Source organism: Meles meles, chromosome 2, assembly GCF_922984935.1.
Source record: "Meles meles chromosome 2, mMelMel3.1 paternal haplotype, whole genome shotgun sequence".
Classification (NCBI taxonomy): Eukaryota; Metazoa; Chordata; class Mammalia; order Carnivora; family Mustelidae; genus Meles; species Meles meles.
Genome location: NC_060067.1, coordinates 179,258,963 through 179,286,416, shown reverse-complemented (window position 1 = coordinate 179,286,416; position 27,454 = coordinate 179,258,963). Strand labels below are relative to the sequence as shown.

Sequence of the window (27,454 nt, the reverse complement as noted above, 5' to 3'; positions counted from 1 at the left end):
TTGCAGAGAAACACTGCTGCCTCTTTGTTTCTCTTTCTCTACTATGCAAATAAAATAAGTGGTACATCCCTCAGGAAGTTCAGTAAACGTTACTTCCCCCTTGCCCTTCCTGACTTATTCCCAGCTCAGGCCCTTGTGTCTGTTACATGCTTTGCAGTGTTTCCCTACACTGGGAATATTCTTCTCTCTCTCTTCCAACCCGTGCGTTTGTACTGTTTCTGTTCCACTGAAAAGTTAACAGTGTTAGGTGTCATAAGGGAAACAGGTGTCTGATGATGTTACGTGTGTGATGACATTCCATGTCTCTAAGTGACCATCACCGACTCTGCCACAGAGCCATGAACAGACTGGGTGCAAAGTTGAATCAGCTCAAGGAAGTAAACTGTGGCATGTTTATTAGGTGTGTTTATCTTTTGATCATCCCTAGTTCTTCTTTTAGCACTAGAAGATGGTCTTGAAAAAAATTAGGCATAAGTCAGTGGTGCAGAATCTGAAAGAAAGCAGAGAGATAGGACAGAGGTCCTTTGCAATCTTTCTAATCACAGGTTTCACTAGGATGACAATTCGGTGTGGGAGGAAAAAGCTGGGGGAAGTTATTTAATCATCATTTATAAAATGGAAAAAGAATTTTATTGTCTCTTAACTCATTTGTCAGTATTATAACCAGTCATGTGGTTTTCAAAGTGGGTTCCATGGTCTAATCTCAGTAGAATCATCCATACATCCATGGGCTTGTTAAAAATAGATCTCTAGGCGGCGGCGGCGGCGGCGGCCGGGCGGAGGTGCTCGGGAGGCAGTAGCGCGGCGGCCGCCTCCTTCCTGCGCCGCCGCCTCGGCGTCCGCCCGCCCGCCGGCCGGCCATGGCAGGGGCCGGAGGCGGCGGCTGCCCCGCGGGCGGCAACGACTTGCAGTGGTGCTTCTCGCAGGTCAAGGGCGCCGTCGACGAGGACGTGGCGGAAGCTGACATCATCTCAACTGTCGAATTCAATTACTCTGGAGATCTTCTTGCGACGGGAGACAAGGGCGGCAGAGTTGTTATTTTTCAGCGGGAACAAGAGGACAAAAGTCGCCCTCACTCCAGGGGAGAATATCATGTTTACAGCACCTTTCAAAGTCACGAACCAGAGTTTGACTATTTGCAAAGTCTAGAAATTGAGGAAAAAATTAATAAAATTAGGTGGCTACTGCAACAGAATGCTGCTCATTTTCTACTCTCTACAAATGATAAAACTATTAAATTATGGAAAATAAGTGAACGGGACAAAAGAGCAGAAGGTTATAACTTGAAAGATGAAGACGGACGGCTTCGAGACCCATTTCGAATCACAGCACTGCGGGTTCCCATATTGAAGCCCATGGATCTTATGGTAGAAGCAAGTCCACGACGAATTTTTGCAAATGCTCACACATATCATATAAATTCCATTTCAGTAAGTAGTGATCATGAAACATATCTTTCTGCAGATGACCTGAGAATTAATCTGTGGCATTTAGAAATCACAGATAGAAGCTTTAACATCGTGGACATGAAGCCCGTGAACATGGAGGAGCTGACGGAGGTGATCACCGCGGCCGAGTTCCACCCGCTGCACTGCAACGTGTTCGCGTACAGCAGCAGCAAAGGGACCGTCCGGCCGTGCGACATGCGCTCCTCGGCCCTGTGTGACAGACACTCCAAGTTTTTTGAAGAGCCTGAAGACCCCAGCAGTAGGTCCTTCTTCTCAGAAATAATCTCCTCCATCTCCGACGTCAGATTCAGCCACAGCGGTCGGTACATGATGACTCGGGACTACCTGTCGGTGAAGGTGTGGGACCTCAACACGGAGAGCCGGCCGTGGAGACCCACCAGGTGCACGAGTATCTGCGAAGCAAGCTTTGTTCTCTGTACGAAAACGACTGCATCTTTGACAAGTTCGAGTGCTGCTGGAGCGGTTCAGACAGTGCCATCATGACGGGGTCCTACAACAACTTCTTCAGGATGTTTGACCGGAACACGCGGAGGGACGTCACGCTGGAAGCTTCCCAGGAGAACAGTAAGCCTCGAGCCAGCCTAAAGCCTCGGAAAGTGTGTACAGGCGGTAAGAGAAAGAAGGACGAGATCAGTGTGGACAGTCTGGACTTCAACAGGAAGATCCTGCACACGGCCTGGCACCCGGCGGAGAACTTTATCGCCGTGGCCGCCACCAACAACCTGTACCTCTTCCAGGACAAGGTCAACTAAGGAAGCCAGCGCGGGGACTGAGCCCGGCCGTCTTCTCAGAGGAGGGGCGCTGTCCTCCCCGTGAGGAGCACGCGGTGCTGCCCGCTCCCCTTCGCAGACCGGAGGGGCCGGCCTCCCACCTGCAGCAAGCCGGGCGCGGGCCGCTGCTCCGTGGAGCCCCGCTCAGCGCGGTCGGTGCACAGTGCTCAGTAAAGGCCGTCACTCAAAATCCATGTATTTATTCAGTCTGAGCCTGCCCTTCCGGTTCGCAGACCAAGAGGTTAACGCCCAAGAGGAAAGTTGTCTGACGGAACATCTCTTTTTCTGAAACTCTTACCCCCCCCCCCCCCGGCTCCCCCCGTCACACTCGGGCCTCACACGTGCGTGCCATCGTGCCCCTGCCCCTCCGCCGTCCTCCGAGCCCGGGTGGCCCTGTCGAGAGCGTGGTTCCCCAGCACGTCCCACAGCTTTATCCCCCACACCTGTACCTGCCATCACAGCCTCGGTGTGACCACTGAGTAAAACGACACACTATAAAAAGTGGTTTTAAATCCAAAAAAAAAAAAAAAAAATAGATCTCTAAAACTAGTGTTTTTGCTTCACTCGCTGTATCTGAATACCTGGGGATAATTGTTTAGAATCTTGAATTTATTTTATATATATATATATATTTATATATAAAGATTTTATTTATTTATCTGACAGAGAGAGAGATCACAAGTAGGCAGAGAGGCAGGCAGAGAGAGAGGAAGGGAAGCAGGCTCCCTGCTGAGCAGAGAGCCTGATGCGGGGCTCGATCCCAGGACCCTGGGATCATGACCTGAGCCGAAGGCAGAGGCTTTAACCCACTGAGCCACCCAGGCGCCCCTATATATATTTTTAAAGATTTTACTTATTTATTTGCGAGAGAGAGAATGAGAGGGGAGAAGGTCAGAGGGAGAAGGTCAGAGGGAGGAAGCAGACTCCCCACAGAGCTGGGACCCTGATGTGGGACTTGATCCTGGGACTCTGGGATCATGACCTGAGCCGAAGGCAGTTGCTTAACCAACTGAGCTATTCAGGTGGCCCCTAGAATCTTAAATTTATTAAGGATATTAGATAATTCTTATGCCTACTGAAGTATGGAAACTAGGGTTATAGAAAACATATTATTTTTATATATGATGGGGAACTCCCACTACCATGGCCAGCAGTGGTGAAATCCAGGGGAGAGAACAATGATGAAGCTTCCAGAAAACCTAGCCTCTGACCCTGACCATGAACTGGCAGGTCACCTGCATAAGTTAGACCTCACAGGCTGCCAAGTGTTTCAGAGAAATATCAGAAATACTCATCTTCATAGAAAGAAGAGAAAAAAAAAATCTTTATTTCCCTTCCAATCCTAATGTTTGGCTCATTCTTGTCATAAGTAAGCATGAAGATAACCTTGTTCTTCTGATAATAATACATTCAAAGAATACTGTGTATTATCTTTGGGCCTCATAAACATTAACCCAACTGCCTGAAAACAGATTGCTACAGAGCCAGGCATCATGCGGGGTTCACTAATATTATTTCATGAACCACTAGTTATCTTGGTTCTTTTCATGTGATTGAATTTTTTGGTGTTTTCTTTTGTGCAGGTATATGTAGCACTCTTTTCTCTCGAAGGAATTGAAGGTAGAGTGCACCCGAAGCCTAAGAAAGAATTCAATAAGAATACAAGCACTCTGTATTACGGGAATAAGAACCCTGTTGTTCTTTCAGAAATAGACTGAATGGCAGTGTTCACCCCCCATTCTACTGGAGTCCAATTACTTTGGTTAGACTAATTTTTTCCCCCTTATTAACTGTCCTCTGTGCTTAATGGGACCACATGTGACATGGGAAGGTAAAGTGTCCAGGCATCTGTATCGGACTAATTTTAGCATCAAGGATGGTTGTGAGGGGCTCGGAGCCAGGTACTTTTCAGCCTTAATGAGGTGGCACCTCCTTGATGCTTTTGACCTTGTCCATTATAGGCGGGAATTTGTAGAAACCATTTAGACAGCTTAAAGTACAGTTGACAGAACTGTCCTTATCCATTTAGCACCGCAAGAGCAGGCCAAGTGCTATTTTCTATAAATAGAAAGTAACATACATTTATCTAGTCATGGAACAGACATAAACGTGAGTTGACACCTCCTCTTGGTTCTCTCCCCAACCTGAAATCAGCACTAATAAATCCCCAGTGGTCCTGGGGCACCTGGGTGGCTCAGTGGTTAAGCCTCTGCCTTCAGCTCAGGTCATGGTCTCAGGGTCCTGGGATCGAGCCCCACAGCGGGCTCTCTGCCTGGCAGGGAGCCTGCTTCCTCCTCTCTCTCTACCTGCCTCTGCCTACTTGTGATCTCTCTCTCTCTTAAAAAAAAAAAAAAAAAAAAAAAATCCCCAGTGGTCCTTATTTTGCTTAGAATCACACCATATTGACAAGTTTCTTAGAGCACCACCAAACCTATGGCCATTACAGGACAATAAAAACTCTAAAGTAAAACTCATTAAAAGAAGCTCTGTGTCCAGGGTGGTTTCCTCTCTGGCCACAACCCCTAGAACAACCTGCTGGCCTGTACCTCGTCCCAGATCCAAAGACTCACAAACACAGATGCTATCTTTCCTCTATGTAAGCCCATTTGTCGACTTCTGTGATGGGATTATCTTTAAGGTGTTCCATGAGAGGAAAGATGATAGATACCTTTGATCTTTGCTAATACTCGATCAGTCCTCCTCTTGAATGTTCTTGAGGCACATTTTAACAAAGATGATTGCAATTTACAATAGTCCCATGCTATCTCTCTATCAATCATCTATCTATCTTTTTAATTTCTCCCTAACCTATACTTCTATACCTCTCATGCCTTTTCAATGATAACATCATTATAATAACTCAAAAAATCTAAAAACAAGCAAACAGAACTTTTCTCCACTGCCATTCTTTTCCTCTTACAAAGAAATTGCCTTGAAAAGAAAAAGTAGATAATTGGTGCAATCACTTCAATAGAAAAATTCTTCAAGAGCTCAGGCTGTGTGTATGATAAGTTCTCTTGAGATGAACACGAGATAGGTTGACTAATGTTATGGTTTCATGGCTTTTGGGCTTAGTAGTAAGTCACTGATATAACAGTAATGTTAAAGACTTGTTAGCTTTGCTCAAAACATTTCATTAATGTCTACATTTCCTGAGGAAGAAAAAAAAAATCTTTCCTTTGGTTATAAATAGAAAATGTTAGACTGGGAAGACAGGTGACAAGCAGAGTGGGGACTGAAGTTCAGGAATGCCGTACCCTATTTTTGGCTCATCCGTGTAGTCCCTTCATCAGTTCGCAAGGTATCAGGAGGTCACTACTTGTAGAATGTTCATACTGTTGGAATAAGTGTGTACACTCTGTTGACTTGAGAGGGAACACAAATCACATTCTTCCATTTACTTATGTATCTTGTGGAAGTTCTTAATTCTCTTCCCCAGTGCTATGAGTTTTTGGAAAACCATCCTTCCATTCATATTTCTCTGTTTATTGATATTCCACTATTTGCTCCTCACAATTTCTTCCCATCTACACATACCCAACCATATCCCCGAAACCTAAGAAATGCATGGGTGTATAAAGAAAAGCACAGAGGAGCACTGATAAAGGGAGTCACTTTATTGCTAGTACTAGTGATCACATACTGATGTCAAAAAGACAGTGCGGTCAGAATCAGAAGGACTAATTTGTATTTTCTTTGTTCTATTGACTGTGTGACCACTGATATTTTAAATATCTCAAGTTCAGTATCCTTATACTGAAATGAGTACAAGCATCCTTATACTTATTATGAAAAAGATATAGTGATACCTATCCTGATCAATATAGAGGATGGATATAAATATCAAATATGTTAATATGTTTAAAAATGCAACTATTGATTATTTTAGGAAAGAGTTAAAATGAAAAAAGAATTAAGGATTTTTTTTTTTTTGTCCCATGAAAGCAGCAATTTGAGCACAACCCAGATTGTTTACATATTGATTAAAGGTTTATGAACCATATGCAAAAAGAGGACTTTTTTTTTTTTCATGGCTTTTGGGAAAGCCATGAAAAAGAAAGCACATTGTGAGGACTGAGAAAATAGCAGTCTTCACAATGTGCCTTTCCCATGACTTCTTCCTTCCTGACCTAAATCAGATCATAAAAATGTTGGGCACCCAAAGACCAACCAAAATGGAGTGATCATTGAAACCCAAGGGTCTGTCTCCACAGACCAGCAAGAGTGATAGTGTGAAGCCAGGCAGACCGTACAACTCTAGCTCCTGGCCATTCAGTCACGTGTGCCAACAGGGCTGCAAAGAATTGTCTTCCTCTTTTTAAAAAGATTTAATTTATTTATTTACTTGAGAGAGAGAGAGTGAGTGGAGAAAGGTCAGTGGGTGAAGCAGACTCCCTGCCGAGCAGAGAGCCCAAGGCGGGACTCGATTCCGGGACTCCCGGATCGTGACCTGAGCTGAAGGCAGTCGCTTAACCAACTGAGCCACCCAGGCACTTAGAATTGTCTTCTTCTTAAGGCTACAATGAGCACACCGAGAGGAACACAGGTTGGGATACCTTTGCAGGTGTTGGAGGGCTCGAAAACTCAGCCAAGCACAGAATAATGCTGCGTGCCAACTGCACACAGTACATCAGATAAAAATTAGTGTGGTGGTCTCCCGCAAGGACTTTTCTTCCCTACAATGATGGAATACAGGGCCTGGAAGTGCGAGGGCCAACAGAGATGGATAAAAAGGAAAAGAGTGACAGTGGCAGCAATATCAGTAGCAAATAAAGAACTAAGTCTTGAATATTAAGTCCACATGGACTTAAATGTAGTGAGAGTCCGCAATGACCTTTTGGATAGAGTTTGAGAAATATAAGAGCTCTATAAAAAAGAAAATTAGGTAGGGATAATTATGTGATCTTGATATATATGGATGCCACCTGGGATCATGAGCTAAGATGGGATGTGGCAGTCCCTCAGGAAGAGAAGATTGGGAGTTATAGTAGAATCAGATACAAATCTATGTTCTAATAAGGTAACACACTCACCTTTTACTTTTTTTAATAAAATTGTTTTCATTGTCTCAATGTTAAAAGTTTTTGAATACTGCTAGACGAAAGGTGATCTGAATGGCGCCAAGTAAGCTGTAGACAAGACTTTAGTGCCTAAGGGATATTGACCTTGGAAGAGTCTGCAAAACCTATGGAACCTGCTGCAACCAGACTAGGAACCATCTCAGGTGTGAGGGTGCCAGAAAAGAGTCACAACAAACCATGCTGGTAATTGTAAGATGGGACAAAACTGCAAGGTTTTGTTGCTAAAAGAAACCTCTTACCATAAACACAGCAAGCGTCTCCAGCGCTGGGTCGGTAAACTGCCAATTGCTAGGGTGCCTGTGTGGTGCAGTCAGTTAAGCTTTGGATTCTTAATTTCGGTTCAGGCTCCTTATCTCAGGGTCCTGAGATGGATCCCTGCCTCAGGCTCCGTGATCAGTACAGAGTCTGCTCTGTGATTCTCTCTTTCTCTGCCCATCCCGCTCATGCGTGCGCGCGCCCGCTTGCTCTCTCTCTCTCTCTCGCTAAAATAAATAAATAAATAAATAAATAAATAAATAAATAAATATTTTAAAAAGCTACCAATTGCTTCTCATGCACCCACCCACTAGGCTTCTCCTCTTACTGGGGCTTTGTCTGAAATAAAGGGGGTTCAATTTGTTCAGAAGTATAAAGGAATGAACACACAATGAGGATTATTATTACAGCTATTATGTAAAATAGTCATTGCCACCTAACTCTTCCTTATCCATATAATATTTTTGGTTGCTTTACCAGCTTGTTAGTTCCTCCCCTGTGTTCACCCTTCTTCATCCAACAACCACCACCACTCTCCCAACATGTGCCAAGTGCTGAGTTTACAGAGCCCGGCTCATGAGCAAAACAAATTCCCTACGCCTCATGAAACTGATAGCACAGTGAGGCAGCAGAAATGACATGCATAAAACTAGGTGAGTTGTGGTAAGTGTGAAAATGTGCAGGATCCATGAGAGGATCTCAGTGGGACATCTTGTTTAGACTGGCTCTCAGGGAATGCCTCTTGGACAAAGTGGCATTTAATCTGAGACCTCAAAGATGGGTGGAAATGGGATAATATAAGTGTGAGAACAAGGGTATTTCAAGCCCAGAGACCAGTATGTACAAAGACACAGGGGGTGAGACAGACTTGACACATTTGAAAAACCCAGAAAAGCCAATGTGGCACGAGTCCAGTATGTAAGAGGGGGTGGGGTGGTCAGAGGGGAGGCTGGGAAGCTGGGGTTGCTTGTGGGGCAGCAGGACCGTGTTCAGCGCTTGGGTTTTAGCTCCTGTGGGATTCCCAAGTCCTTTGATGTTCATTTTTCTCTCCATGTCCTCTCTTATCTGTGCCCTGTTCTCTTCACGATCATTTCTGAATTCCTTAAGCCCAGGTTTTCCAGGCAGTTCTATCTTCTGTTCACTGCCAGTTTCCACTTGTTTTTCCTTAGTAGTATTTCATCCAAAGTTATCCATGAAAAAACAGCCAGAGCTGAAACAACACCATAATAATAATAATTTTAAAATGACCCCAAAGTAGAGCCAGTGCCGTACACAAAATGGCGTGTGTATTCAGGAAGGAGCCCTAGGTGATGGGTTGGTGATCCCACAGGCAGAAGCTGGAGGCTGTGTGTCTGGGAAGCGCAGCCTCGCACTTTCCGAATGCTCAGAGGCAGGATGGGCTAGCGGGAGGCAGAAGAGCACATGTCTTACCTCGCCTGGCAGTAATACAGGTCCCAACTCATCATGCACACAGTAGTCTGTCATACCAGCACATGACAGAGGGATCTAAAGTGCACTTGTCTCTGGTGGCACTTGGCATGTGTGGGGTTGTGCTTCGCTGGCCAGAACCCTTTGATTCGGTTTACCTGAATCTTGGACCCCTGCCCAGTAACTCGCGAGACTCTAGTGGAAGCCTCCATCCCCTCCGTCTCCTGGAGGAAGGAGGATTCTTTTTCCCGGTGGGTTGCTCTTAACCTTTTAATTTCTTTTCCTCCCCCAGCACTTCCGCCAGGCACTCCCTCCCATACTAAGATAGAGTCCTGTGGGAGAACTGGGGTGGGGGAGGAAGGTGGAGACATGTCGACAGAAGAGCTAGGAAAGGGGAAAAAAAAAAACCCAAATTTTTCCTTAAAGAAATTTTCAGTGGGGACTTATATATTTTAAATATTTGCCCTTAAAAATATCCATTCTGAAGAAAATAATCTGCTCCCTATTGTTACAAATTTTGTTAAGTTTTGAAAGTGGCTAAATAAAGAGGTACTCAAAATTTGGGTTCTAGGGATGCAAACGCTGTCCTGAGGTGTTTAAAGGCATTTTAATCTTGAAAGAATCTGCCTGAAAACAATAATCTACTAATCATTAATATTATTGTATTAGTATCACTTTTTTCCCTTAGGAAAACATCCCCGTGGCAGTCTCAGCAATTTCTAGAGTTTTTCATGGAGACCGTATCCAAACTAATTTTCTTTCTTCTGCCTCTCATTTGGTTATTTATATCTAAGGTGGGAATAATAGTTGTAGATCCCATAGGGCACTGAGCAGTTGAAATTATCCTCTAGATTTAAATACGTGAGTTTAAATACAGCTCCAGGTGAGACCCCTGGGGGCTTTGCAGCTCCGAGAGAGAATGTGTGCGCAGCCACCACTCCTGTTCCTTTTTTTGCATATTCCACGTTCCTGTCTTCCAGACAGAACACGCGCTTCCTGAGAGGAACTCTCACAGGAATAAAAGGAGAACTAATAAAAATAACGCTTAGCATTATTATTTTTCGGCAATACTTTTCTCTAAACTCACAGTCCGCACCAAAAACTAATGGCAAGCAGCAGGAGTCAGTCCCTGTGTAAGGAGAAATTAGCTGCTAACCAGAATCCCTGCGAAGATATCTTGCTGGGCTACAAATATGCAGAATTGGTCTGGTTAAATGGTCATTCTGTGTCTCATTTTTCAAAAACTTTTTTTTTTTTTTTTAATCGGGGATAATAGCATTGGCTTGTTGCTTTCACAGTGAGTGGTTAGCCACAGGAGCAGAACACCGATGAGAAATACAGAGTGAGCTTGTGGTTGGGTCTAGGGAATGGTTTTGAGACTGACTTTGGAAAGTGAGATTGTCAGAAATTCTAGATACTGAAAGAATTGAGAAGGCAGGTGACTTTCAGGTCTCTCATCTGTTTGTCTCGCTTTCCCTTTTGCCTCCCCCATCCACCGTCACTCTTCTTTTGATGGCGGTGATCCTGGGGATGGGAAGTTCTACTTCCACAAAATACTGGTGTGGGAAAGAGTTGCTCTCCTTCTCTGATGAAGTTTCCTGTCTTTTGGATGTACTTTTAGAGACTTGGATTTCTAGGATCACCATGTCTATTCACAAAGCCAATACTCTCACAGATTTATTCCTTAAAATAGATGATTATATTCCCAAGAACCCAAAATAGATATTTTCTAGGAATTTTTAAAAAATGAGGGTAAAGACTAAAGATACAAACATAGTGATCCGAAGGGGCATGTTCACCCGAATGTTTATAACAGCAATGTCCACAATAGCCAAACTATGGGAAGAACCTAGATGTCCATCAACAGATGAATGGATAAAGAAGATGTGAGATATATATATATATATACACACACACACACACACACACACACACACATACATACACACACACACAATGGAATACCATCAAAAGAAATGAAATCTTGCCATTTGCGATGACGTGGGTGGAACTAGAGGGTATTATGCTTAACGAAATAAGTCAATTGGAGAAAGACAACTATCATATGATCTCCCTGATATGAGAAAGTGGAGATGCGACGTGGGGGGTTTTGGGGGTAGGAAGGGGAGGGAGGCAAACCATAAAAGACTCTTAATCTCACAAAACAAACTGAGGGTTCCTGGGGGGAGGGGCGTAGGGAGAGGGTGGTGGGATTATGGACATTGGGGAGAGTATGGGCTATGGTGAGTGCTGTGAAGTGTGTAAACCTGGCAATTCACAGACCTGTACCCCTGGGGCTAATAATACATTATATGTTAATAAAAAATAAAAAAAATTAATAAAAAATAAAATAATATAAAATTAGAAAGTCCAAAAAAAATGAGGGAAAATAAATCAGACTTTTCATTTGGAAATACTCCAGCAGACATGTGAAGGATATTTGTGAAGAGGCGGGAATGGGTGACAGAGAAAGTTTAGAAAGTTTTGTACAAATGTGAGTAATTACAGATAGGATAGTGGCAGTTAGAACAGAATGAAGGAAAGTGATTTAAGGGATATTCAAGAGGAGAACAATCAGAGCTTACTGATTGTCTGGATATAGAAAATTAAGGAAAGGAAAGTGTTAGTGATGCTTGATCGCTTAGTTAAGTGGGTCCCATCAGCCAGAAGAGGTGTGCAAGTCAGAGAAGGTAGGGTCATGATGTGCTAACAGATACACTCCAAATCACAGAAGCTGAAAACAGCAAATGGCTATTTCTTGCTCAGGCAGTCTGGTACCGGGATTTGTGCCTCGTTAGTCACTCAGGGACCCAGATCAAGTGAGGTCCCCATGATGCCACTGTTTCAACATTTCCCTCCTGTACTAAGTGAGAGGAACAGAACATGAAACATAGTGCAGAGACTCTTTAATCTGTTTGCATGGAAGCAACAGGCACACATTCTTCTGCTCATATCTGTAGCACGGCCATACTTTTCATTAGTGGGTAGGGAAATGTGACTTTCCATATATGTGGTCACATTGCAAGAACCCTCGATACTGGTGACTATGAGTGTTGCCTGCCACCACAGGAAGAACAGAAGAAGCAAAGAGATGGGATGGTGACCACAGGGACAGGTGAGCTCTTAGACACTTGTGGGCAGAGGGTGGAGCAGCATGCAAAGGTGAGAAGTACATTGCATGTGGTAAACTGGGGGTTCACTTGAGTCAAAATAGATATACAGCATCCAGGTAAGAAGGTCCTGATAAATAGCTCAGGAGAGGAGATCTGGCTGGGGGAGAGGGTGATGGGCAGGGGTTATCAGATATTGTGGTTCTGGAAACTCACAGGAGGAATATGTTCAGGGAGAAAGGAAGAACAGGAATGTGACTTTGGAGAACTCCAATATTTAAGGTCCAGTTAGAGGACCTTAAACATCAGAAAAAAACTGATGTTTATAATTAATAGCAGTATGGAATCTATAAAACATATACCAAATTAAAAAATAGACGTATGTACATTTTTCATATTTGCTTGGGTAAAAATAAGGACGTAGACCATTATTCTGCCACATGTGATTTCCAGCCAGCATGCTGCACATGGGTATGTACTGTCCCTTGGAAGTAACCTTGAAATAATTCTGTCTGCCAATCAGTCAGCAGCAGAACAGAGCTAAAAAGAATTAAATAGCTCACACAGTGAGGGAGGCAATCTTGTTAAGTTGGGTTTCTAAGTGACCCCTGACTGACATACCTCAAACTTGGGAAGTCTTTGGCTTTCACGGTGTGGAAGCTGAAATCCAAAGAACAGCTTGTGTTTTTGGTATAATGATTACAAAAACTACAAGAAAGGTGAACTTTCAAAGTTAGGCTTGAGAGAACTTCCAGAAGTGATCCATGCTGCTATCAAAGCCACTTACTCTGATGGGCTGAGGGCTGGGCACTGTAAGAGGCCATATGATCCAGCCAGCAGGCAAAGCCTGGAGGTCTGTGATTTAAATGAAGATGGAAATTCTCAGAGCTGGAAAGCCTGGAAAAATCGGGTAATGAGATAAACCTAATATGTTTGTGATTCCTAGGAGGGAACTGCTATTTTGCAGAGGTTATTAATTATGTAACAGGAAAACCTAAAGGGTCCTTGGAGGGCCAATTCGAGGCAAGGTACTCTGGGGATCCCACCCACAACTCCCCGTCTCAGGCTGGGGAGATGATCTTCTGTTTGGTTTGCTGGGAAGGGCACTGCTATTTTGTACATGTGGTTCTCATGTGAGGGTGAGGAACTATGGAGCCCAAGTAAAACACTAGTCAGGAGGCAGGAGAGAGCTGCCTGTGATGGGTGAGTTTTCACAAAGAGCCTGGGAAGTGGGTGGTCAGCAGAGCTGGGTTGACACTGTCGATTTTCCACTGTGATCGTTGGTTATCAGTCATCTGTGCTCCGTGAAGGTCATCCCCACACAGGGAGTAGGAAATTAGTAGGCAGGCAATAAAGAAGAGATGCTCTGAAATAGAAGGGAGGAAAATTTTCCTTCGGTCTTCGGTCTTCAGTCTTCAGTAGTGTTGGCCGGAGGCAGACAGCAGCGGGAGGGCAACTGTTGTCCTGCAACAAAACCATGTAGGCAGTAGTGAGATTCACTTTAGATGGAAAATTGAAACTGAAGGTGGAGAAGGCAGCCTTTCCAAGACAGGGCAGATCTTAAGAACACATGGGCGACTGAGTGCAGTGAAAGAGAAGTGACAGCCAGCACCTTGTTGTTGTTGTTTTAAGATTTTATTTATTTGACAGAGATCACAAGTAGACAGAGAGGCAGGCAGAGAGAGAGAGGAAGGGAAGCAGGTTCCCCACTGAGCAGAGAGCCCGATGCGGGGCTTGATCCCAGGACCCTGAGATCATGACCTGAGCCGAAGGCAGAGACTTTAACCCACGGAGCCTCCCAGGCGCCCCGACACCACTTTGTTTTTTGACTCTGCTTTCCCCGGGTCCTCATGGGTGAGTCTATGATTTGTCCCTGTCCATGGGTTAAAATCCTGCCCTGATATCATAAACAAGCTCTCCAGAGACAGGGAGCGGAGCAGTAAGCTCAGGCACCTTTCTCACATGCTCCTGCTCAACACGTATGTAAGAACACAGAACAAGGCCTGGGCCCTGATGGCCTGGTTATGATTGCCAACTTCTCATCTTTCTCTTGGAAATTTGTTGCTTCCAAGAAAATGAGCCATCTGGTGTTCCTAGGTATAAGTCTAGGGGTATGGGGCCTCCCCTAATTCACTGTCCTTCCCTTTTCTGGACTGGATGGGTCTATATACAGGCTCTCTCTGTCTCTCAGGAGGGTCTAGGTTATGTTCAAGTAACAGACTCCCCCTAAATCTTAGAGGTTTAATAAATGTATATTTCTTTTTGCTCTTAGACCCTGTTTCCATTGCTGGGAGCTCTGCTCCTCCATCTTCCCCATTCAGAGATGAATATGACAGAGGCCGATGCCATCTGGAACATCACCAGTCACTGTGACAGAGGGGAAGAGGTAGGTTGAATCGGGCAGTGGCAATTGTTGGCTTCTTGCTGAAAGTCACATGTGTCTCCTCTGTTCACATTTCTTTCCTCAGCCCTCACAGAACCCAAGGCCAGTGTAACTTCAAGTCTAGTAGGATGATAGAACCCTAGCCTGCACTCAGGACTGGAAACGTTGGTGACCACCGTAACTGTTCTCTCAGTTGTGGCTTTCAATTTCAACCAGACCTTTTCCCACAGGACAGAAGCTGTGCCTTGATATCTGTTGGGGACTGAGGTTTTTATTTTTTCTTTTTGAAGATTTTATTTATTTATCTGAGAGGGAGAGAGACAATACATGAGCAGAGGGAGCAGAGGGAGAGGGAGTAGCAGACTCCCCACTGAGCAGGGAGCCCAAAGCAGGGCTCAATCTCAGGATGCTGGGATCATGATCTGAGCTCAAGGCAGATGCTGAGTCACCCTCTTGTCCCATCTCTTTTATTTTTCTTATTGCCACCTCTGTGCAGGTTAGCTGGAATGGATGACCTGCTTGACAGGAATTACTCGGATCCTATATCACTCTGCTCTGCCTAGTATTGATAATCCTCATGGCTTGGAACTTGCAATGGCAAAGGTTTCTGAATTCTGGAAGAAAATAGTGTACCTCAAGGACACAGTGCGTAGCTAATCTGGTTATATTTCTGGAGTGAGTCTTTGCATTGAGTTTGTTCTCCAAGCTCTTGCTCTGTCTTTTTGAGTGAGTCCTGGATTAGTTTCCACTTCACTTCTCTTCTCTTCATTTCTTTCTTGCCTAGAATGACATGTAATGACTTGTGTCCTTGTCATGAATTGACCATAAACAAGTCAGAGAAATACAAGTGCCATTTGTATTCACAGTAATGCCAACAGTTTCTAATCAAAGTCTGAGTAGCCAGTCTACTCAGCCTAGAGCAGTGATTCTCAAAGTGTGCTCTCTGGATCAAAATTATCAGCAACACCTAAGGACTGTTGTAAATGAAAATTCCTAGACTCCTCCTCAGACCTGCTGAATCAGAAACTCAGGTGATGAGATCCAGACATCTATATTTTAACATGCTTTCTAGGTGAATTGCTGAATGTTAAACTTTGAGAACAGGCAAAGGAAGGAAAAGAAACTGAGCCCGGAAGGAAGGTAAAGAAAAGACAAGAAACTCTCACACTTGGGTCTGGGAACTGACCAAGTTTGCAATTTCTCAACCACATTGCCATAAATGAGGGAAAAGATTTTTTACTCACACGATACATTGGGAAACAGGTTGGAGAAACATGCCTAGAGAAACAAGGTGTGGAAGGTATAAGTGAGGAATGCCTAAGGATACTATCATTTCCTGCCTGAAAATTTCCTTCCTGAGCATCTCTGTTAAATGTCCTGGTTTCCATATGCTTTGAAAAGCCCAGGAGAGAGATTTTCACTGGAAATTTAAGGCTGGTGTGTTGGATAGTCTTTATCTTCTGTCTACATCTTCTTGGCCCACCTCTTGCCTCTGGTCATGGCTGCAGGATCCAGTTGCTACAAATGTAGATGGCCAGGATCTCATGGCCAGGATCTCATCACTGAAGTAATGGCTACCTTTTGCTTTTTACCTTGGGGACTTTTTTTTTTTTTTGCCATCACCATGTCTAACACCCATGGGGGCTCCACTGGGCCATTCTGATGCATGCACAGACCTGGAAGTGTAAAGACATTACATTTGGACAACACTTGGCTATATTTGGACAATATTTGACAAAGAGAAGCTAAGAATTAGAGGGCAGGTACTCTCTTGGTCTCTGTCTCAGGTACATTCTTTTGGGAGAGCTATATGTTTCTCTGGGAGTCCTTGCTGGAATCGTCTCCACTGACCAAAGCAGTTTAGTTTTTCCCTGATGTTCTTCCGTTTCAGGATCCCATCCAGGACACCATGTTACATGTAGTAGTCATGCTGCCAGCCTCCTTTGCAAGATTTCACCACGGTGGAGTTACTCTCTTTCCAATTTCCATACTTTACTCTTTGGAAGGAAGTCATTATGCACAGCCCACACAGAAGGAATGGGGAGTTATGCCCTTGGTACTTGAGGGCAGAGTATCTAGAGTAAATTATTTGGAATTCTTCCACATGGGAGGTATGTCTACTCTGCCTTATTTTATTTTACCATTTATATCACTAAGAACTTGTGGATATTTATTATCTTTTGGGTCATACTCCAATATGACTTTATTTTCTTGCATGGTCTCTTCTTTGACCATTGGAATTTCTTTCAGTTGCTTTCTGTGTTTTTCTGGTGTAACTCATCATCAGGAGTAAGATAACTGCATGTTATCTTACAAGATGCTCCAGGATCATGTAAGTTTTCTGCTGAAGTCTTAAAGGTCACCATTTCTCCAAAGTGTCCTGGTTCTTTTTATCAGGAAGTGGGGTTAGAAACCAAGATGTGGATGTTAGGTGTTCTCTGAAAAGACTTTTTATTTATTTTTAATTTTTTTAAAGATTTAAAAAAAATTATTTGTGAGAGTGGCGGAGAGAGAGAGAGGGAGAGGAGCAGAGGGAGAGGGAGAAGCAGACTTCTTGCTGTGCAGGGAACCTGGCTTGGGGCTTGATCCCAGGACACTGAGATCATAACCTGAGCTGAAGGCAGACTCTTAACCAACTGAGCCACAGGGACACACCTGAAAAGGCTTTTTAAAATGTCTTTTTTATTCTTTGTTTCAATCTGAAAACAAAATTCCTTTGTTATTTGCCTTCACTAAGTCTAATACATCATTTATACTTTTAGGGGATATAGTAACTATTATAGCTGATTACCATCTAAGGATCACTGGGACCCTCTATTATGTTCAACCTAACCACATTTTTTTTTAAGATTTTATTTATTTGACAGACAGAGATCACAAGTAGGCAGAGAGAGGGGAGAGAAGCAGTCTCCCTGCCAAGCAGAGAGCCCAGTGAGGGGCTCAATCCCCAGGACCTTGGGATCATGACCTGAGCTGAAGGCAGAGGCTTTAATCCACTAGGCCACCCAGGTGCCCCATCAACCTAACCATATTTAATTTTCTTAGGAGTATGCTTTTTCATCATTTCTGGTTCCAGGAATGTGACAGTGGAAATCACTGATCTCACCATATTCCATATCACACAGAATTTACTGGCCTGATGGAATGGTGAGATGACTATTAAAAGGACAGTTTAAGGTGACAGCTTGGGAACAAACCCCATGGGTTTGGAGTGCTCTCTTTCAGGAAACTGTATATACACTGAACCAGTAGCTGATACATGAGACTGTAACTTTATTCAGGGAATTAAAGGATTAAAGTTGGATTGGTCCTTCTCATAGTCATTCCCAGTGACCCTCTTGTGGAATTTGTCCTTTCCACCTATGCATTTTTATACATCATTAGTTTGGAGGTCTCCAAACCATTTATACAAGGAAACATTTGCACAAGAGGATGAATAAGGTTTCTGTTGAAAGGTAATTAACCCTGGTTATCAAAAGAACTTAGGTTCATTACTATATATAGTGATGGGGGGAGGTGGTGCATTCTATGAAACTCAGTGGTTGACTGGGATGTCTCTTGGTGTTTCCATGCTCAATAAGAATGATGTGTGGACAATTGTGGCAAACATGGCCTATTAGAAGTCAGGCAATCCAGGGCTGAAATTTCTCAGGAACAAAGGTTTGTGTTACCCTAACAAGGAAAACCCTTACATTTAATAAAGTTCTGACTACATGTAAGGAATATTTGGAGTGGATGTTGGAGATAAGAGATAATAAATACAAGTTTTGGATTTGGGTCTAGCTACAGCACAAAAATTAGCTTATTCCTCTAACCAACTAATATTGAGTCTTTTGTGAAGATTGAATTTACTACCATCCTGAAGGATCAAGGATGGCATGAATTTATGTAGGATATGAGGAGAGCCTAGTGATTCAAGGGGAGGACTGTTAGACTTCTTTGAGAGACTCCTTTCTTAGATGGCCTCACTGAGCTTCAGACACACTATAGATTTCTTGCTTTCTTCCCCAGAACCTTCCTAGTACTTTAAGGGTGTTAGAAGGAGCCCTATCAGCCTTTCTGGTACATGTAAAAATGTGGACTTGCATTCTGAATTGAAATCTCTTGGAACAATCATTAACGACAGGCAGGGAGTGCCACTGTATCTCTGATCGACAAGTCGGACAATTGTATATCTCATAGAAAGTCCCAGCAAAATCAAGTTCCCACTGCCCACATGAATGACCTTGATACATCCTCCTTGCGCTAGCTTTGCCTTTTTATCCATTTCACTCTCCCTAGATTCTCATTCCATCTCTCTTGGCTACCAGATAAACTGCCTATTCAAACATCCTTGCATCAGGCTCTGCTTTTGTGGTAATACAAATCAGAACAGATTAATAGGTTTGCAATAGCCTGAGGGAGAAGGAGAGAAAATTCATGAGTATAGGAGTTTGAAATCACATAAAAAGTCTTATTGTAAATCAGGCACTAGGTTAAAATCTTTTTTTCTCCAGTTCTGTAGTGTAGACAGATTTTTTTCCCCCTCTTTGCTTTCTTTCCTCCACAAATTTCCATTAAGTCCCAACTGGAAGTCAGGCACTGGATGACAAGATCTAGGGAATACAGAGTCGTGATCTTAATGACCTTATGCAATCCTGGTACAATGAACAAATGTATGGAATACTATGTGTATGCTTGTGTGTGTGTGCACACACCCATGTGCACTGAGAACTTGATAAGGGAGATGGGGAAAAGAGGGATCATATTAAAAATGACTTTCAGGTCTTCTCCCATCTGATCTTGGGTTTATACTAAAGGGCCAGGTATGAGCATAGGGCAACGGTTTGACAACAAGAATCACTTGGCTGTTGCTAAATTGCTCTCACTAGAGAGATAGAACCATAGACACACATATGATTGGCATATTCACTGTTCTCTCTGATGAGACACCTGAGACCTAACAATTCTCAATGCTTTCCAAGCAGGCTTCCCACAATCCACTGCCCTTGCCTAGATCACTTAAGCTCATTATCCTCCAAAATGTGACCATGATGCACAATCATCAGTTGCTCTGAAATAAACTAATAAGGAAATTACTCTTAAAGTTCCCAGGATTCTTCAGAGTCAGCAACTTACTTGTAATCAATCAACAGCATTAGTAACCAGGGTCAGACGCACTGACATTTACCAAGTGGGAAAAATCATGTGATCAACTAAAGGTATTTATTTCCCTGTGGCCCTGTGCTCCTGCCAAAGCAAGTGAACATGAAGATCCATGTACACATGTCTACAGATACATGTGTGCACTCATTTGCACACACGTGCGCACACACACACATGCCACCTTCTGTTTTAATGGGAGAAAGCATAGTGCTATGGAAAATATTAGAAGCTCTGGGGCTAAAATATCTGGTTCTGAATACTGGCTTGTCCCCTTAGCAGGGGATTGCTAAGTGACTTTGGGGATAAATGTTATTTAAGTGACTGAATTAAAATGTATTTTTTACGCTACAAAATCTTATAAAGGACAGATGTAGAGAGAAAAATGGAGTCTTGAGAGAAACACAAGTAAACTTACAGAAGACAAAACAATCCCAAAGAAATCACAGTTCTAGGGGAGAATCCCACCCAGCACCAGGAGCCAGGAATCCTCATTTTGTCTCATTTATCCTTTTTCTACACTATTTCAATTGACAATATCTTTTGCAAATTTTTCACATTTTCCTGAGAGTGGAGAAACTGTCTCTGTCTTTGTCTTTTCTCCTTTTTCTTTTCTTCTATCATTTGCTTACTAGAATTCTACGTTTCTTAAAGTGCCGGTTCAAGTAATCTGTTCCCTCTCCCAACCTATAGCCCTCAGGTTCACTTCCTATCTGACTTCCTGTGGCATTTATGGCCCACATCACCATCCAGGGAGCCCTAATCTGCTGTACTTAGTGAAGGCGCATACATAAAGAAGGTCCCTCTAGCATATGAAGGGCTAGATCTTATTCATCTCGCTTCTCTTATGCTAAGTATAATCTTTCACGTGTAATGGGGGCTCCATAAAGGATATATTTTGCTATTGATGTTGGTGATATCTCCCAGAGATATTATGCCATTAATAATCCCCTTTGAAACCTTCCCAATGCATATCTCCATGGAGATGAGTAGAGGGCACACATCCACATTATTGTCTGCAATTGATGTAATAAAATTTCTGACTTTGGTATGGTACTTAATATGATTTATCTCATGTCACATAGAATCTATAACAAAAACACTAATAATAGGATCCTGAAACACCTCTGTGAAGTAGAAAATAGTTTTACTATTCCTATTGGACAGATAATAATAACTACATTTAATGAGAGTTTGCTGAGTTCCAGGCATCATTTTAAATGTTTTTCATTTGAAAACTCATTTAATCTTTCTAACTACCTTGTAAAGTGGGTACTATTATTATCACTTTTGTTTTATAGATGAAGAAAATCAGACACAAAAGGTAGATCATATTTTGTACACAATTATTTACTCCTTTCCACGTAAGAGGGTCATAGGTCTCCGCCTTTTCCTCTCTGACTTGTTTATCCTTCTTATGGTAGGAATATACTTCTTTGTATATTGATATCATCACTGAGGTCAATGAAATATGAGTGGAAGAGATAGTAACCCTGTTTCAAGGCTTTAAGAGCCATCCTATGGCTGGTCATTTGCTTTCTTATAATCTGCCATGAGACAAAGACACGGGCTCTATCACAGCCTATATCCCTCAATAGGGAAGACATAGAGTGTGGAGCCAACGAGCCCTGGGGCTTGAATAAATCTTCAATGGGGTCAAGCCACTGAGATTTTGGTGGTGGCAGAAGCAAGTACTGTAAACTGTCTAAGACACAAATTTTAAGTAACTTGCCCCTGGTTACATGGTTGCCAAGCGGCAAATCTCAGATTCAAAATGAAGCAATGTGGCTTGCCAAGCCACCAATTTCACACACATGGTTTGTCAGAGTGGACATACTGAGGCCTGGAGAGGTCATCATCTTAGCTTGTCTAAATCGTGCATGGCGTATTCTGCAGAGTTTGAACTGGGTCTCTAAGTCCTGAGCTCTTCTCACAATACCATCAAGAGTTTGACTTGAAGGGGGGAACTACTCCCCTGCCTGGACTGCAGTACTTTGTTCTTATCGCACCAGAAAAGTCTGGAATTCATTCTTATTCTTCGTGGCCAGCTGCAGGTTGGTCCAAAGTCAGCAGCATCACCTCGTCAGCATTCAGGCTCTGTCTCTGCGGCCGTCCTCCTTCTTGGGGATTATTTATGAGGGATAAAGGAAGAGGGGGCTGTGCAGAGTTATTTGTTTTCTGCGAAGCTAGGGGATTGGAAATGTTTTAGAAACATAACTGGTTGACACAGAGGATAAAAAGTTAAACATACAGAACCCAACATGTCCTCTCCTGGGACCCCTGTCTGGCTAACAGCAGGATTCACTCCGACATTGTACTGCAGGCTGAATGAGGAAAAAAGACAACCCTGTTCAAACAAAGGCTTGAATACAATGGTTCTGAAGGGCTCACACTGAGTTCTGCGAGAGTGTTCAAGAGAAAATGTAGCTTGAGTGCTAGTTTGGGTCTAATGCAGTGACGGTGTCTGCTGGTGTGGGGTCAGAACACCTGAGGACTGAATTCGGGGATTTCTTGTTTGGTTGATAGATGTGTGTGAATATATCTAGGAGTTAGAGAGGAATCTGCATTGAGAATATGCACCTCCTCCCCCTGCCCCCACAAGCATGCATTTCAGGGGAATACAACATAGAGATTGCCACTGCAACAATCTACTTTAAAGCCTTCCCCCCCCCATTTTTACCCGTTTGTGATACTGAAAAAACAAGATTTTGATAGTATTAGATGATCAATTTACTACTGCTTCGTAGGTTGCAGAATCAGAAAGTGGAAAGCTTCCTTTGATATCCCACCTCTAATAGTGGAAATTTTGATCAGATGGTATTTGTGGGCTGGATATGTTCCTTGGACTTGCCTGAGACTATAGTTTCAAGTAAACAGCAAGATAGAACTGGTGTGCCAGTTCCGAGGGCAATGAACTTTTAATTTATACCCTCAGGGAATGCAAAACTGATACCTGATTAGAGTAGGAATTATCACATCACGTATCACACATAGAAAGAAAACCACTTTTCATCCTAAGATAAACTCAGAAAGCAGGAACACCCTATCTGAAAGTAGCTCCCCAAATCTCCACCCCACAAATTGGTGGAACTCTGGGCTCTAGTTAGATGCTACTCTAATGAAAACAGTTCTGCCCCTGACTTTTGCTTTCCTGACTTCTGTAATTATGGGGTGAGCCTTGCATTTAGGATGATTACATGAAGGAGCTGATGTTTTCTCACTGAGGACAGACCTATGGTACCTCTGTAGGTTAGTTCAGGTCTTTCAAGAAGCAAATGCAAAAATTGGATTAGAGGGTTGAGAAGAGTGTTCTTCTGGGAAATGTCTGTGAAGGATTAATGCTGAGGGAACAGGAGGAGTCAAGGAGAGCCATCGTACCACAATACAGGTGTGACACCTTCAGAAACAGGGAGGGAAGGAAGGAGTGGAAACAAGGCTTCAGACTGCGGTGCGGTCCTCTGAGAATCCTGCCCACATCCATAGGGAGTCCCTGAGCCAAATTTGCCCCTCAGAGGGATTTTCCCATTGACAGGGATTGGCCACTTCTAGTCCATCATTATGCTCAGTGACTGGTGAGGAGCAACCCAGGGGAGGCATGGCCTGGTATAGGCACCACAGTGGCTTCAAAGAAGTAGTGCCTGACTACTGTCAACCATCTCTCTTCCCTGCTGTAAGTTCTCCGGAAGGAATATTGGGCCCTCAGACTTTGGTAACCCAGTGAATTTCCCCCCTTAAACCTGTTGTAACCTTTATTTGGGGATCCAGACCTTCAAAGGCTAGAATTCTTTGTAAAGCATTGCAAGAAGAGTACTTTAACATCCTTTATACTTTAGTCTCTCAAATGTAAAAATAATTCATGAGGTGCTTATTAGGAGCCAGCAGCTGTAGATGCTGGATATAGTAGTGATAAAACATAGAATGAAATGTCTGCCCTCATGTAATGCACATTCCCCAAGGGGGAAGAGGCAGGCCATAAATTTGTATTCTCATCATGGAACTTTCTAGAAGACGTCAGATTTTTCCGTTCCATACCTCCAGTGGATTTCTGTTTTACCAGGGTTAGAAAATCAAAGTCCTTATAATCACTGCCCTGTAAGGTCCTACACAATAGTTTTGAAGTGGTTTGTAACTATTGAAGTGATTTGTAACTATTCTGGAATTAAATACCACAGGTTGATCAGGAGTGTCAATAGGATATGTTACAAGAATAAATAGAATGGGGAGTTCTTTTCTGGGAAGTTGGTATTTGGATAAAGACTCGAACGAAAAGGAAAAGGGCATCATGTGTTAGGAGAAAATTCTATATGATATTTCCACACATCTTAGACTACCTTTTCAAGGACATTAGAGTAAAAAACAGCCTTGGAAGCTAGAAATAGTGTGTTTCCTTGAGCTGGATGGATTCATTCCCTTATCTGTATAATAAAGATGGACAATATATTCCTTCCCTAGAGAATTTCTAAAATATTCTAGAATCTATTCTAGAATCTAGAAAATTGAAGTCTCCTTCCTCTCTCCAGAGAAGATTTGATTATATCCCAGGATAATAAGGTCATATCTCTTTCCTGGGGGGGACAGTGGGGGGGGGGGGTTATAGCAGTCTCCTTATAAGACCAGAGGTCTCCTAATCTGAGTGTTCTTACAGCCCTCATGGGACTTGGGTGAACAAGGGAGTAATGCCAGCATCACATGTATACTGTCTGCTGTATGCTATGAGTAATGAATTCTCTAAGCCCATTTGGATTTGTTTCCTTACTGACCGAATTTATGGGAGTCAGCCCAGCTCCTCTGCTGCTGCTTAGGGATTCCTTGACCACTTGGCACCATGTGGGCTTTTAAGGGAAAAGCATTCTAGGCAGAAGAAATTGCTAGTGCAAAGCCCTTGAGGTGGAAGCATGCCTGCTTTATTTGATGAATGGCAAGAAAGTCAATGTGGCTGGAGTCAAATGAGTTGAGGAAAAGTGAAAAGAGAGTCCAGAGAGGAACGGAGATGGGGCGAATTGTATAGGACATTATAAGGTAGCGATTGTAAGGATTTTGATTTTCTAACCCTGGCAAAACAGAAGTCCATCAGAAGTGTGGAATGGAAAAATCTGACATCTTCCAGAAAGTTCTGTGATGAGAATGAGAACAAGGTGGTGGGTAATAGGGAGGGCATGTACTGCATGGAGCACTGGGTGTGATGCCAAAACAATGAACACTGTTATGCTGTAAATAAACAAATAAAAAAAAAAGATAAGAAGAAAGAAAGAAGAAAGTTAGGTAGTAATGGCGATAAGGATGGGAGCTTTGACCCGGGTGATGTCAGTGGGTATTTTTTGAAGGCAGAGTAAACAGATTTACAGATGGATGGGATACGGATTTTCTGAGAGGACAAGATAAGATAAAATAATGATTTGACCAACAATTAGGATTGCCAGACATTACAATAGGATTACTGAAATGGAATATATTTGAGAAGGACATCAGTAGTTCAGTTTGAACAGTTTAAATTAAGGCATTAATTAGACATCCTCGGGCAGATACTGATTAAGGAGATAGGTCGGTGGCCCTGTCGTTCAAGCAACAGGTATCAATTATAGTTAAAAATTAATGAGGTATCATCATAATGATATTACATAGAGACAAGGTAATATTTTTTATTAACAACTTTTAGGCACAGTTCACATGTAATAAGTCACACATACTTAAATACACAACTCTATACTTTTCAAAATATGTATATAACCATCATGAAACCATCATCACCATGAACAGAATGGGCATACCCATCCCCACCCCCCACAACATTTCTTTATTCCCCTTTATATTTCCTTTATCTGCCTTACTCTTCCAGATCAGTGGTTACTGATCTGCTTTCTGACATTAAGGATGCATAAATGGAATTGTGCCATATATTCTCTTTTTAGTGTGGCTTCTTTAATTTCAGCACAATTATTTTAGGATTCATCAGTGTCATCTCGGGCATTATGAGTTCATTCTTTCTTGTTGCTGAGTAATTTTCTAAGGCATGGACATAACATAGTGTGCTTACCAGTTCACCTTTTGATGGATATTTGGGTTGTTTCCAGTTTGGGAGTATTACAAATAGGGCTGCTGTGAAGTTTTATATATAAGCCTCAATACCTATTTTTAATTGGGCTATATTTTTTTTATTGCATATTCTAGATATAAGACCTTTGCTGGATACCTGTTTTGTGAATTTTTTCCCCAAATCTACAGCTTGCTTTTCATTTTCATAACAGGATCTTTCATGGAATTAAAGTTTTTTTCTTAATTTTGCTAGAGTCCAATTTATCAATTTATTTATTTTTTTATGGATCGTGTTTTTGGTGTCATGTCTAAAAATGCTTTTTCTAGTTCTGGGTCCCAAATATTGTGTCCAGTTTTCTTAGGAAAGTTTTATAGGTTTACACTTTACATTTAAATCCATGACCTATTTTAAATTAATTTTTTTATTTGGTGTGATGTCTAGATGTCCAGTTTTCTTAGGAAAGTTTTCTTAGGAAAATTTTTCTTTTTGTCTATGGATGTCATTGTTCTAGCACCATTTGTTGAAAAGACTTTCTTTCCCTCTTTGAACTGCTTTTGAGGTATTTGTTGAAAGTAAGGCAGGCATATTTGTGCTATTGTTGATTATGTAACTATATAATAAGTCTTAATGTTGGGTAGAATGTTTCTTTTACAAAACAATTGTAGCTATTCTAGTTCCTTTGCATTTCCATGTAAACTTTAGAATAACTTGTCTAAATCTTTTAAAATCTTGTTGAAATTTTGATGAGTTTCTTCTTTATTACTGGTTTTAAGCAATTTGATTGTGACCTGCTTTTTATTTTATTTTATTTATTTTTTTTGACAGACAGAAAGATCACAAGTAGGCAGAGAGGTGGGCAGAGAGAGAGAGAGGGGGAAGCAGGCTCCCTGCTGAGCAGAGAGCCCAATGTGGGGCTTGATCCCAGGACCCTGAGACCATGACCTGAGCTGAAGGCAGAGGCTTTAACCCACTGAGCCACCTAGGCTGATTGTGACCTGCTTTTGCATAGTTTTGTGCATGTTTCTTATTTTTGAGTTTTATCTATCTTCTTGGAACTGTGTTTATAATTTGCATCAAATTTGGAAAAAATTTTAGCCATTATTTCTTCAAATACTTTTTGTTCCTTCCCTTTCATGGTCTCTAATTTTCCATATATTAAGTCCTTTAAAGAGTGTACACTTTTTCCACTTTTTTAAAAATTATTTTTTCTGTCTGTGTCTCATTTGGGTTAGTTTCTATTGCTGTGTCTTCGAATTCACTCTTCTTGTCTTCTGTAATATCTAATTTGTGGTTAATTCTATCTCATTATTTTTCATCTCATGCATTATAGTTTTCACCTTCAGGCTCTGTTTGGGTTGTTTTGATAACTTCCATACTTACTTAATGTTTGAATATAAGGATCTTAGTTATGGTAGGTATTTTCATGTCCCTGTCTTCTAATGCTAACATCTGGGTTGTTTTTGATTGATTAATTTTGCCGTTTACTCTGGATCATATATGACTACTTCTTTGCATACACAATATTATAGATTTTATTTTTTTGGATGCTAGCTATTTTTGTAAACTTACATGTATTTTTGAGCTTTGTTCTTGGATATAGTTAAATTACTTGGAAACAATTTGATCCTTTTGGTTCTCATCACTTTTGAGATTTGTTAGGTGTATCTGAGCAGTGCTTGGCCTGGAGATAATTATCCCCCTATAACTATCTGAGACCTTCCTGCGTATTCTACTGCATGGCCTGTGAATCATGTTTTTCAGTCTGAATAGTGGACATAGGTG

At 42.2% G+C, this 27,454-nt stretch overlaps 1 protein-coding gene across 1 annotated transcript; it reads left to right on the top strand.

The window, feature by feature from the left end:
- The first annotated feature begins 758 nt into the window (after positions 1–758).
- Positions 759–2,770, top strand: LOC123929774 (serine/threonine-protein phosphatase 2A 55 kDa regulatory subunit B delta isoform-like). Its single transcript, XM_045985817.1, is given in 2 exon segments — positions 759–1,833; positions 1,836–2,770. Coding segments are annotated over 2 exon segments (1,359 nt in total). The 5' UTR covers positions 759–860; the 3' UTR covers positions 2,222–2,770.
- Positions 2,771–27,454: the final 24,684 nt, after the last annotated feature.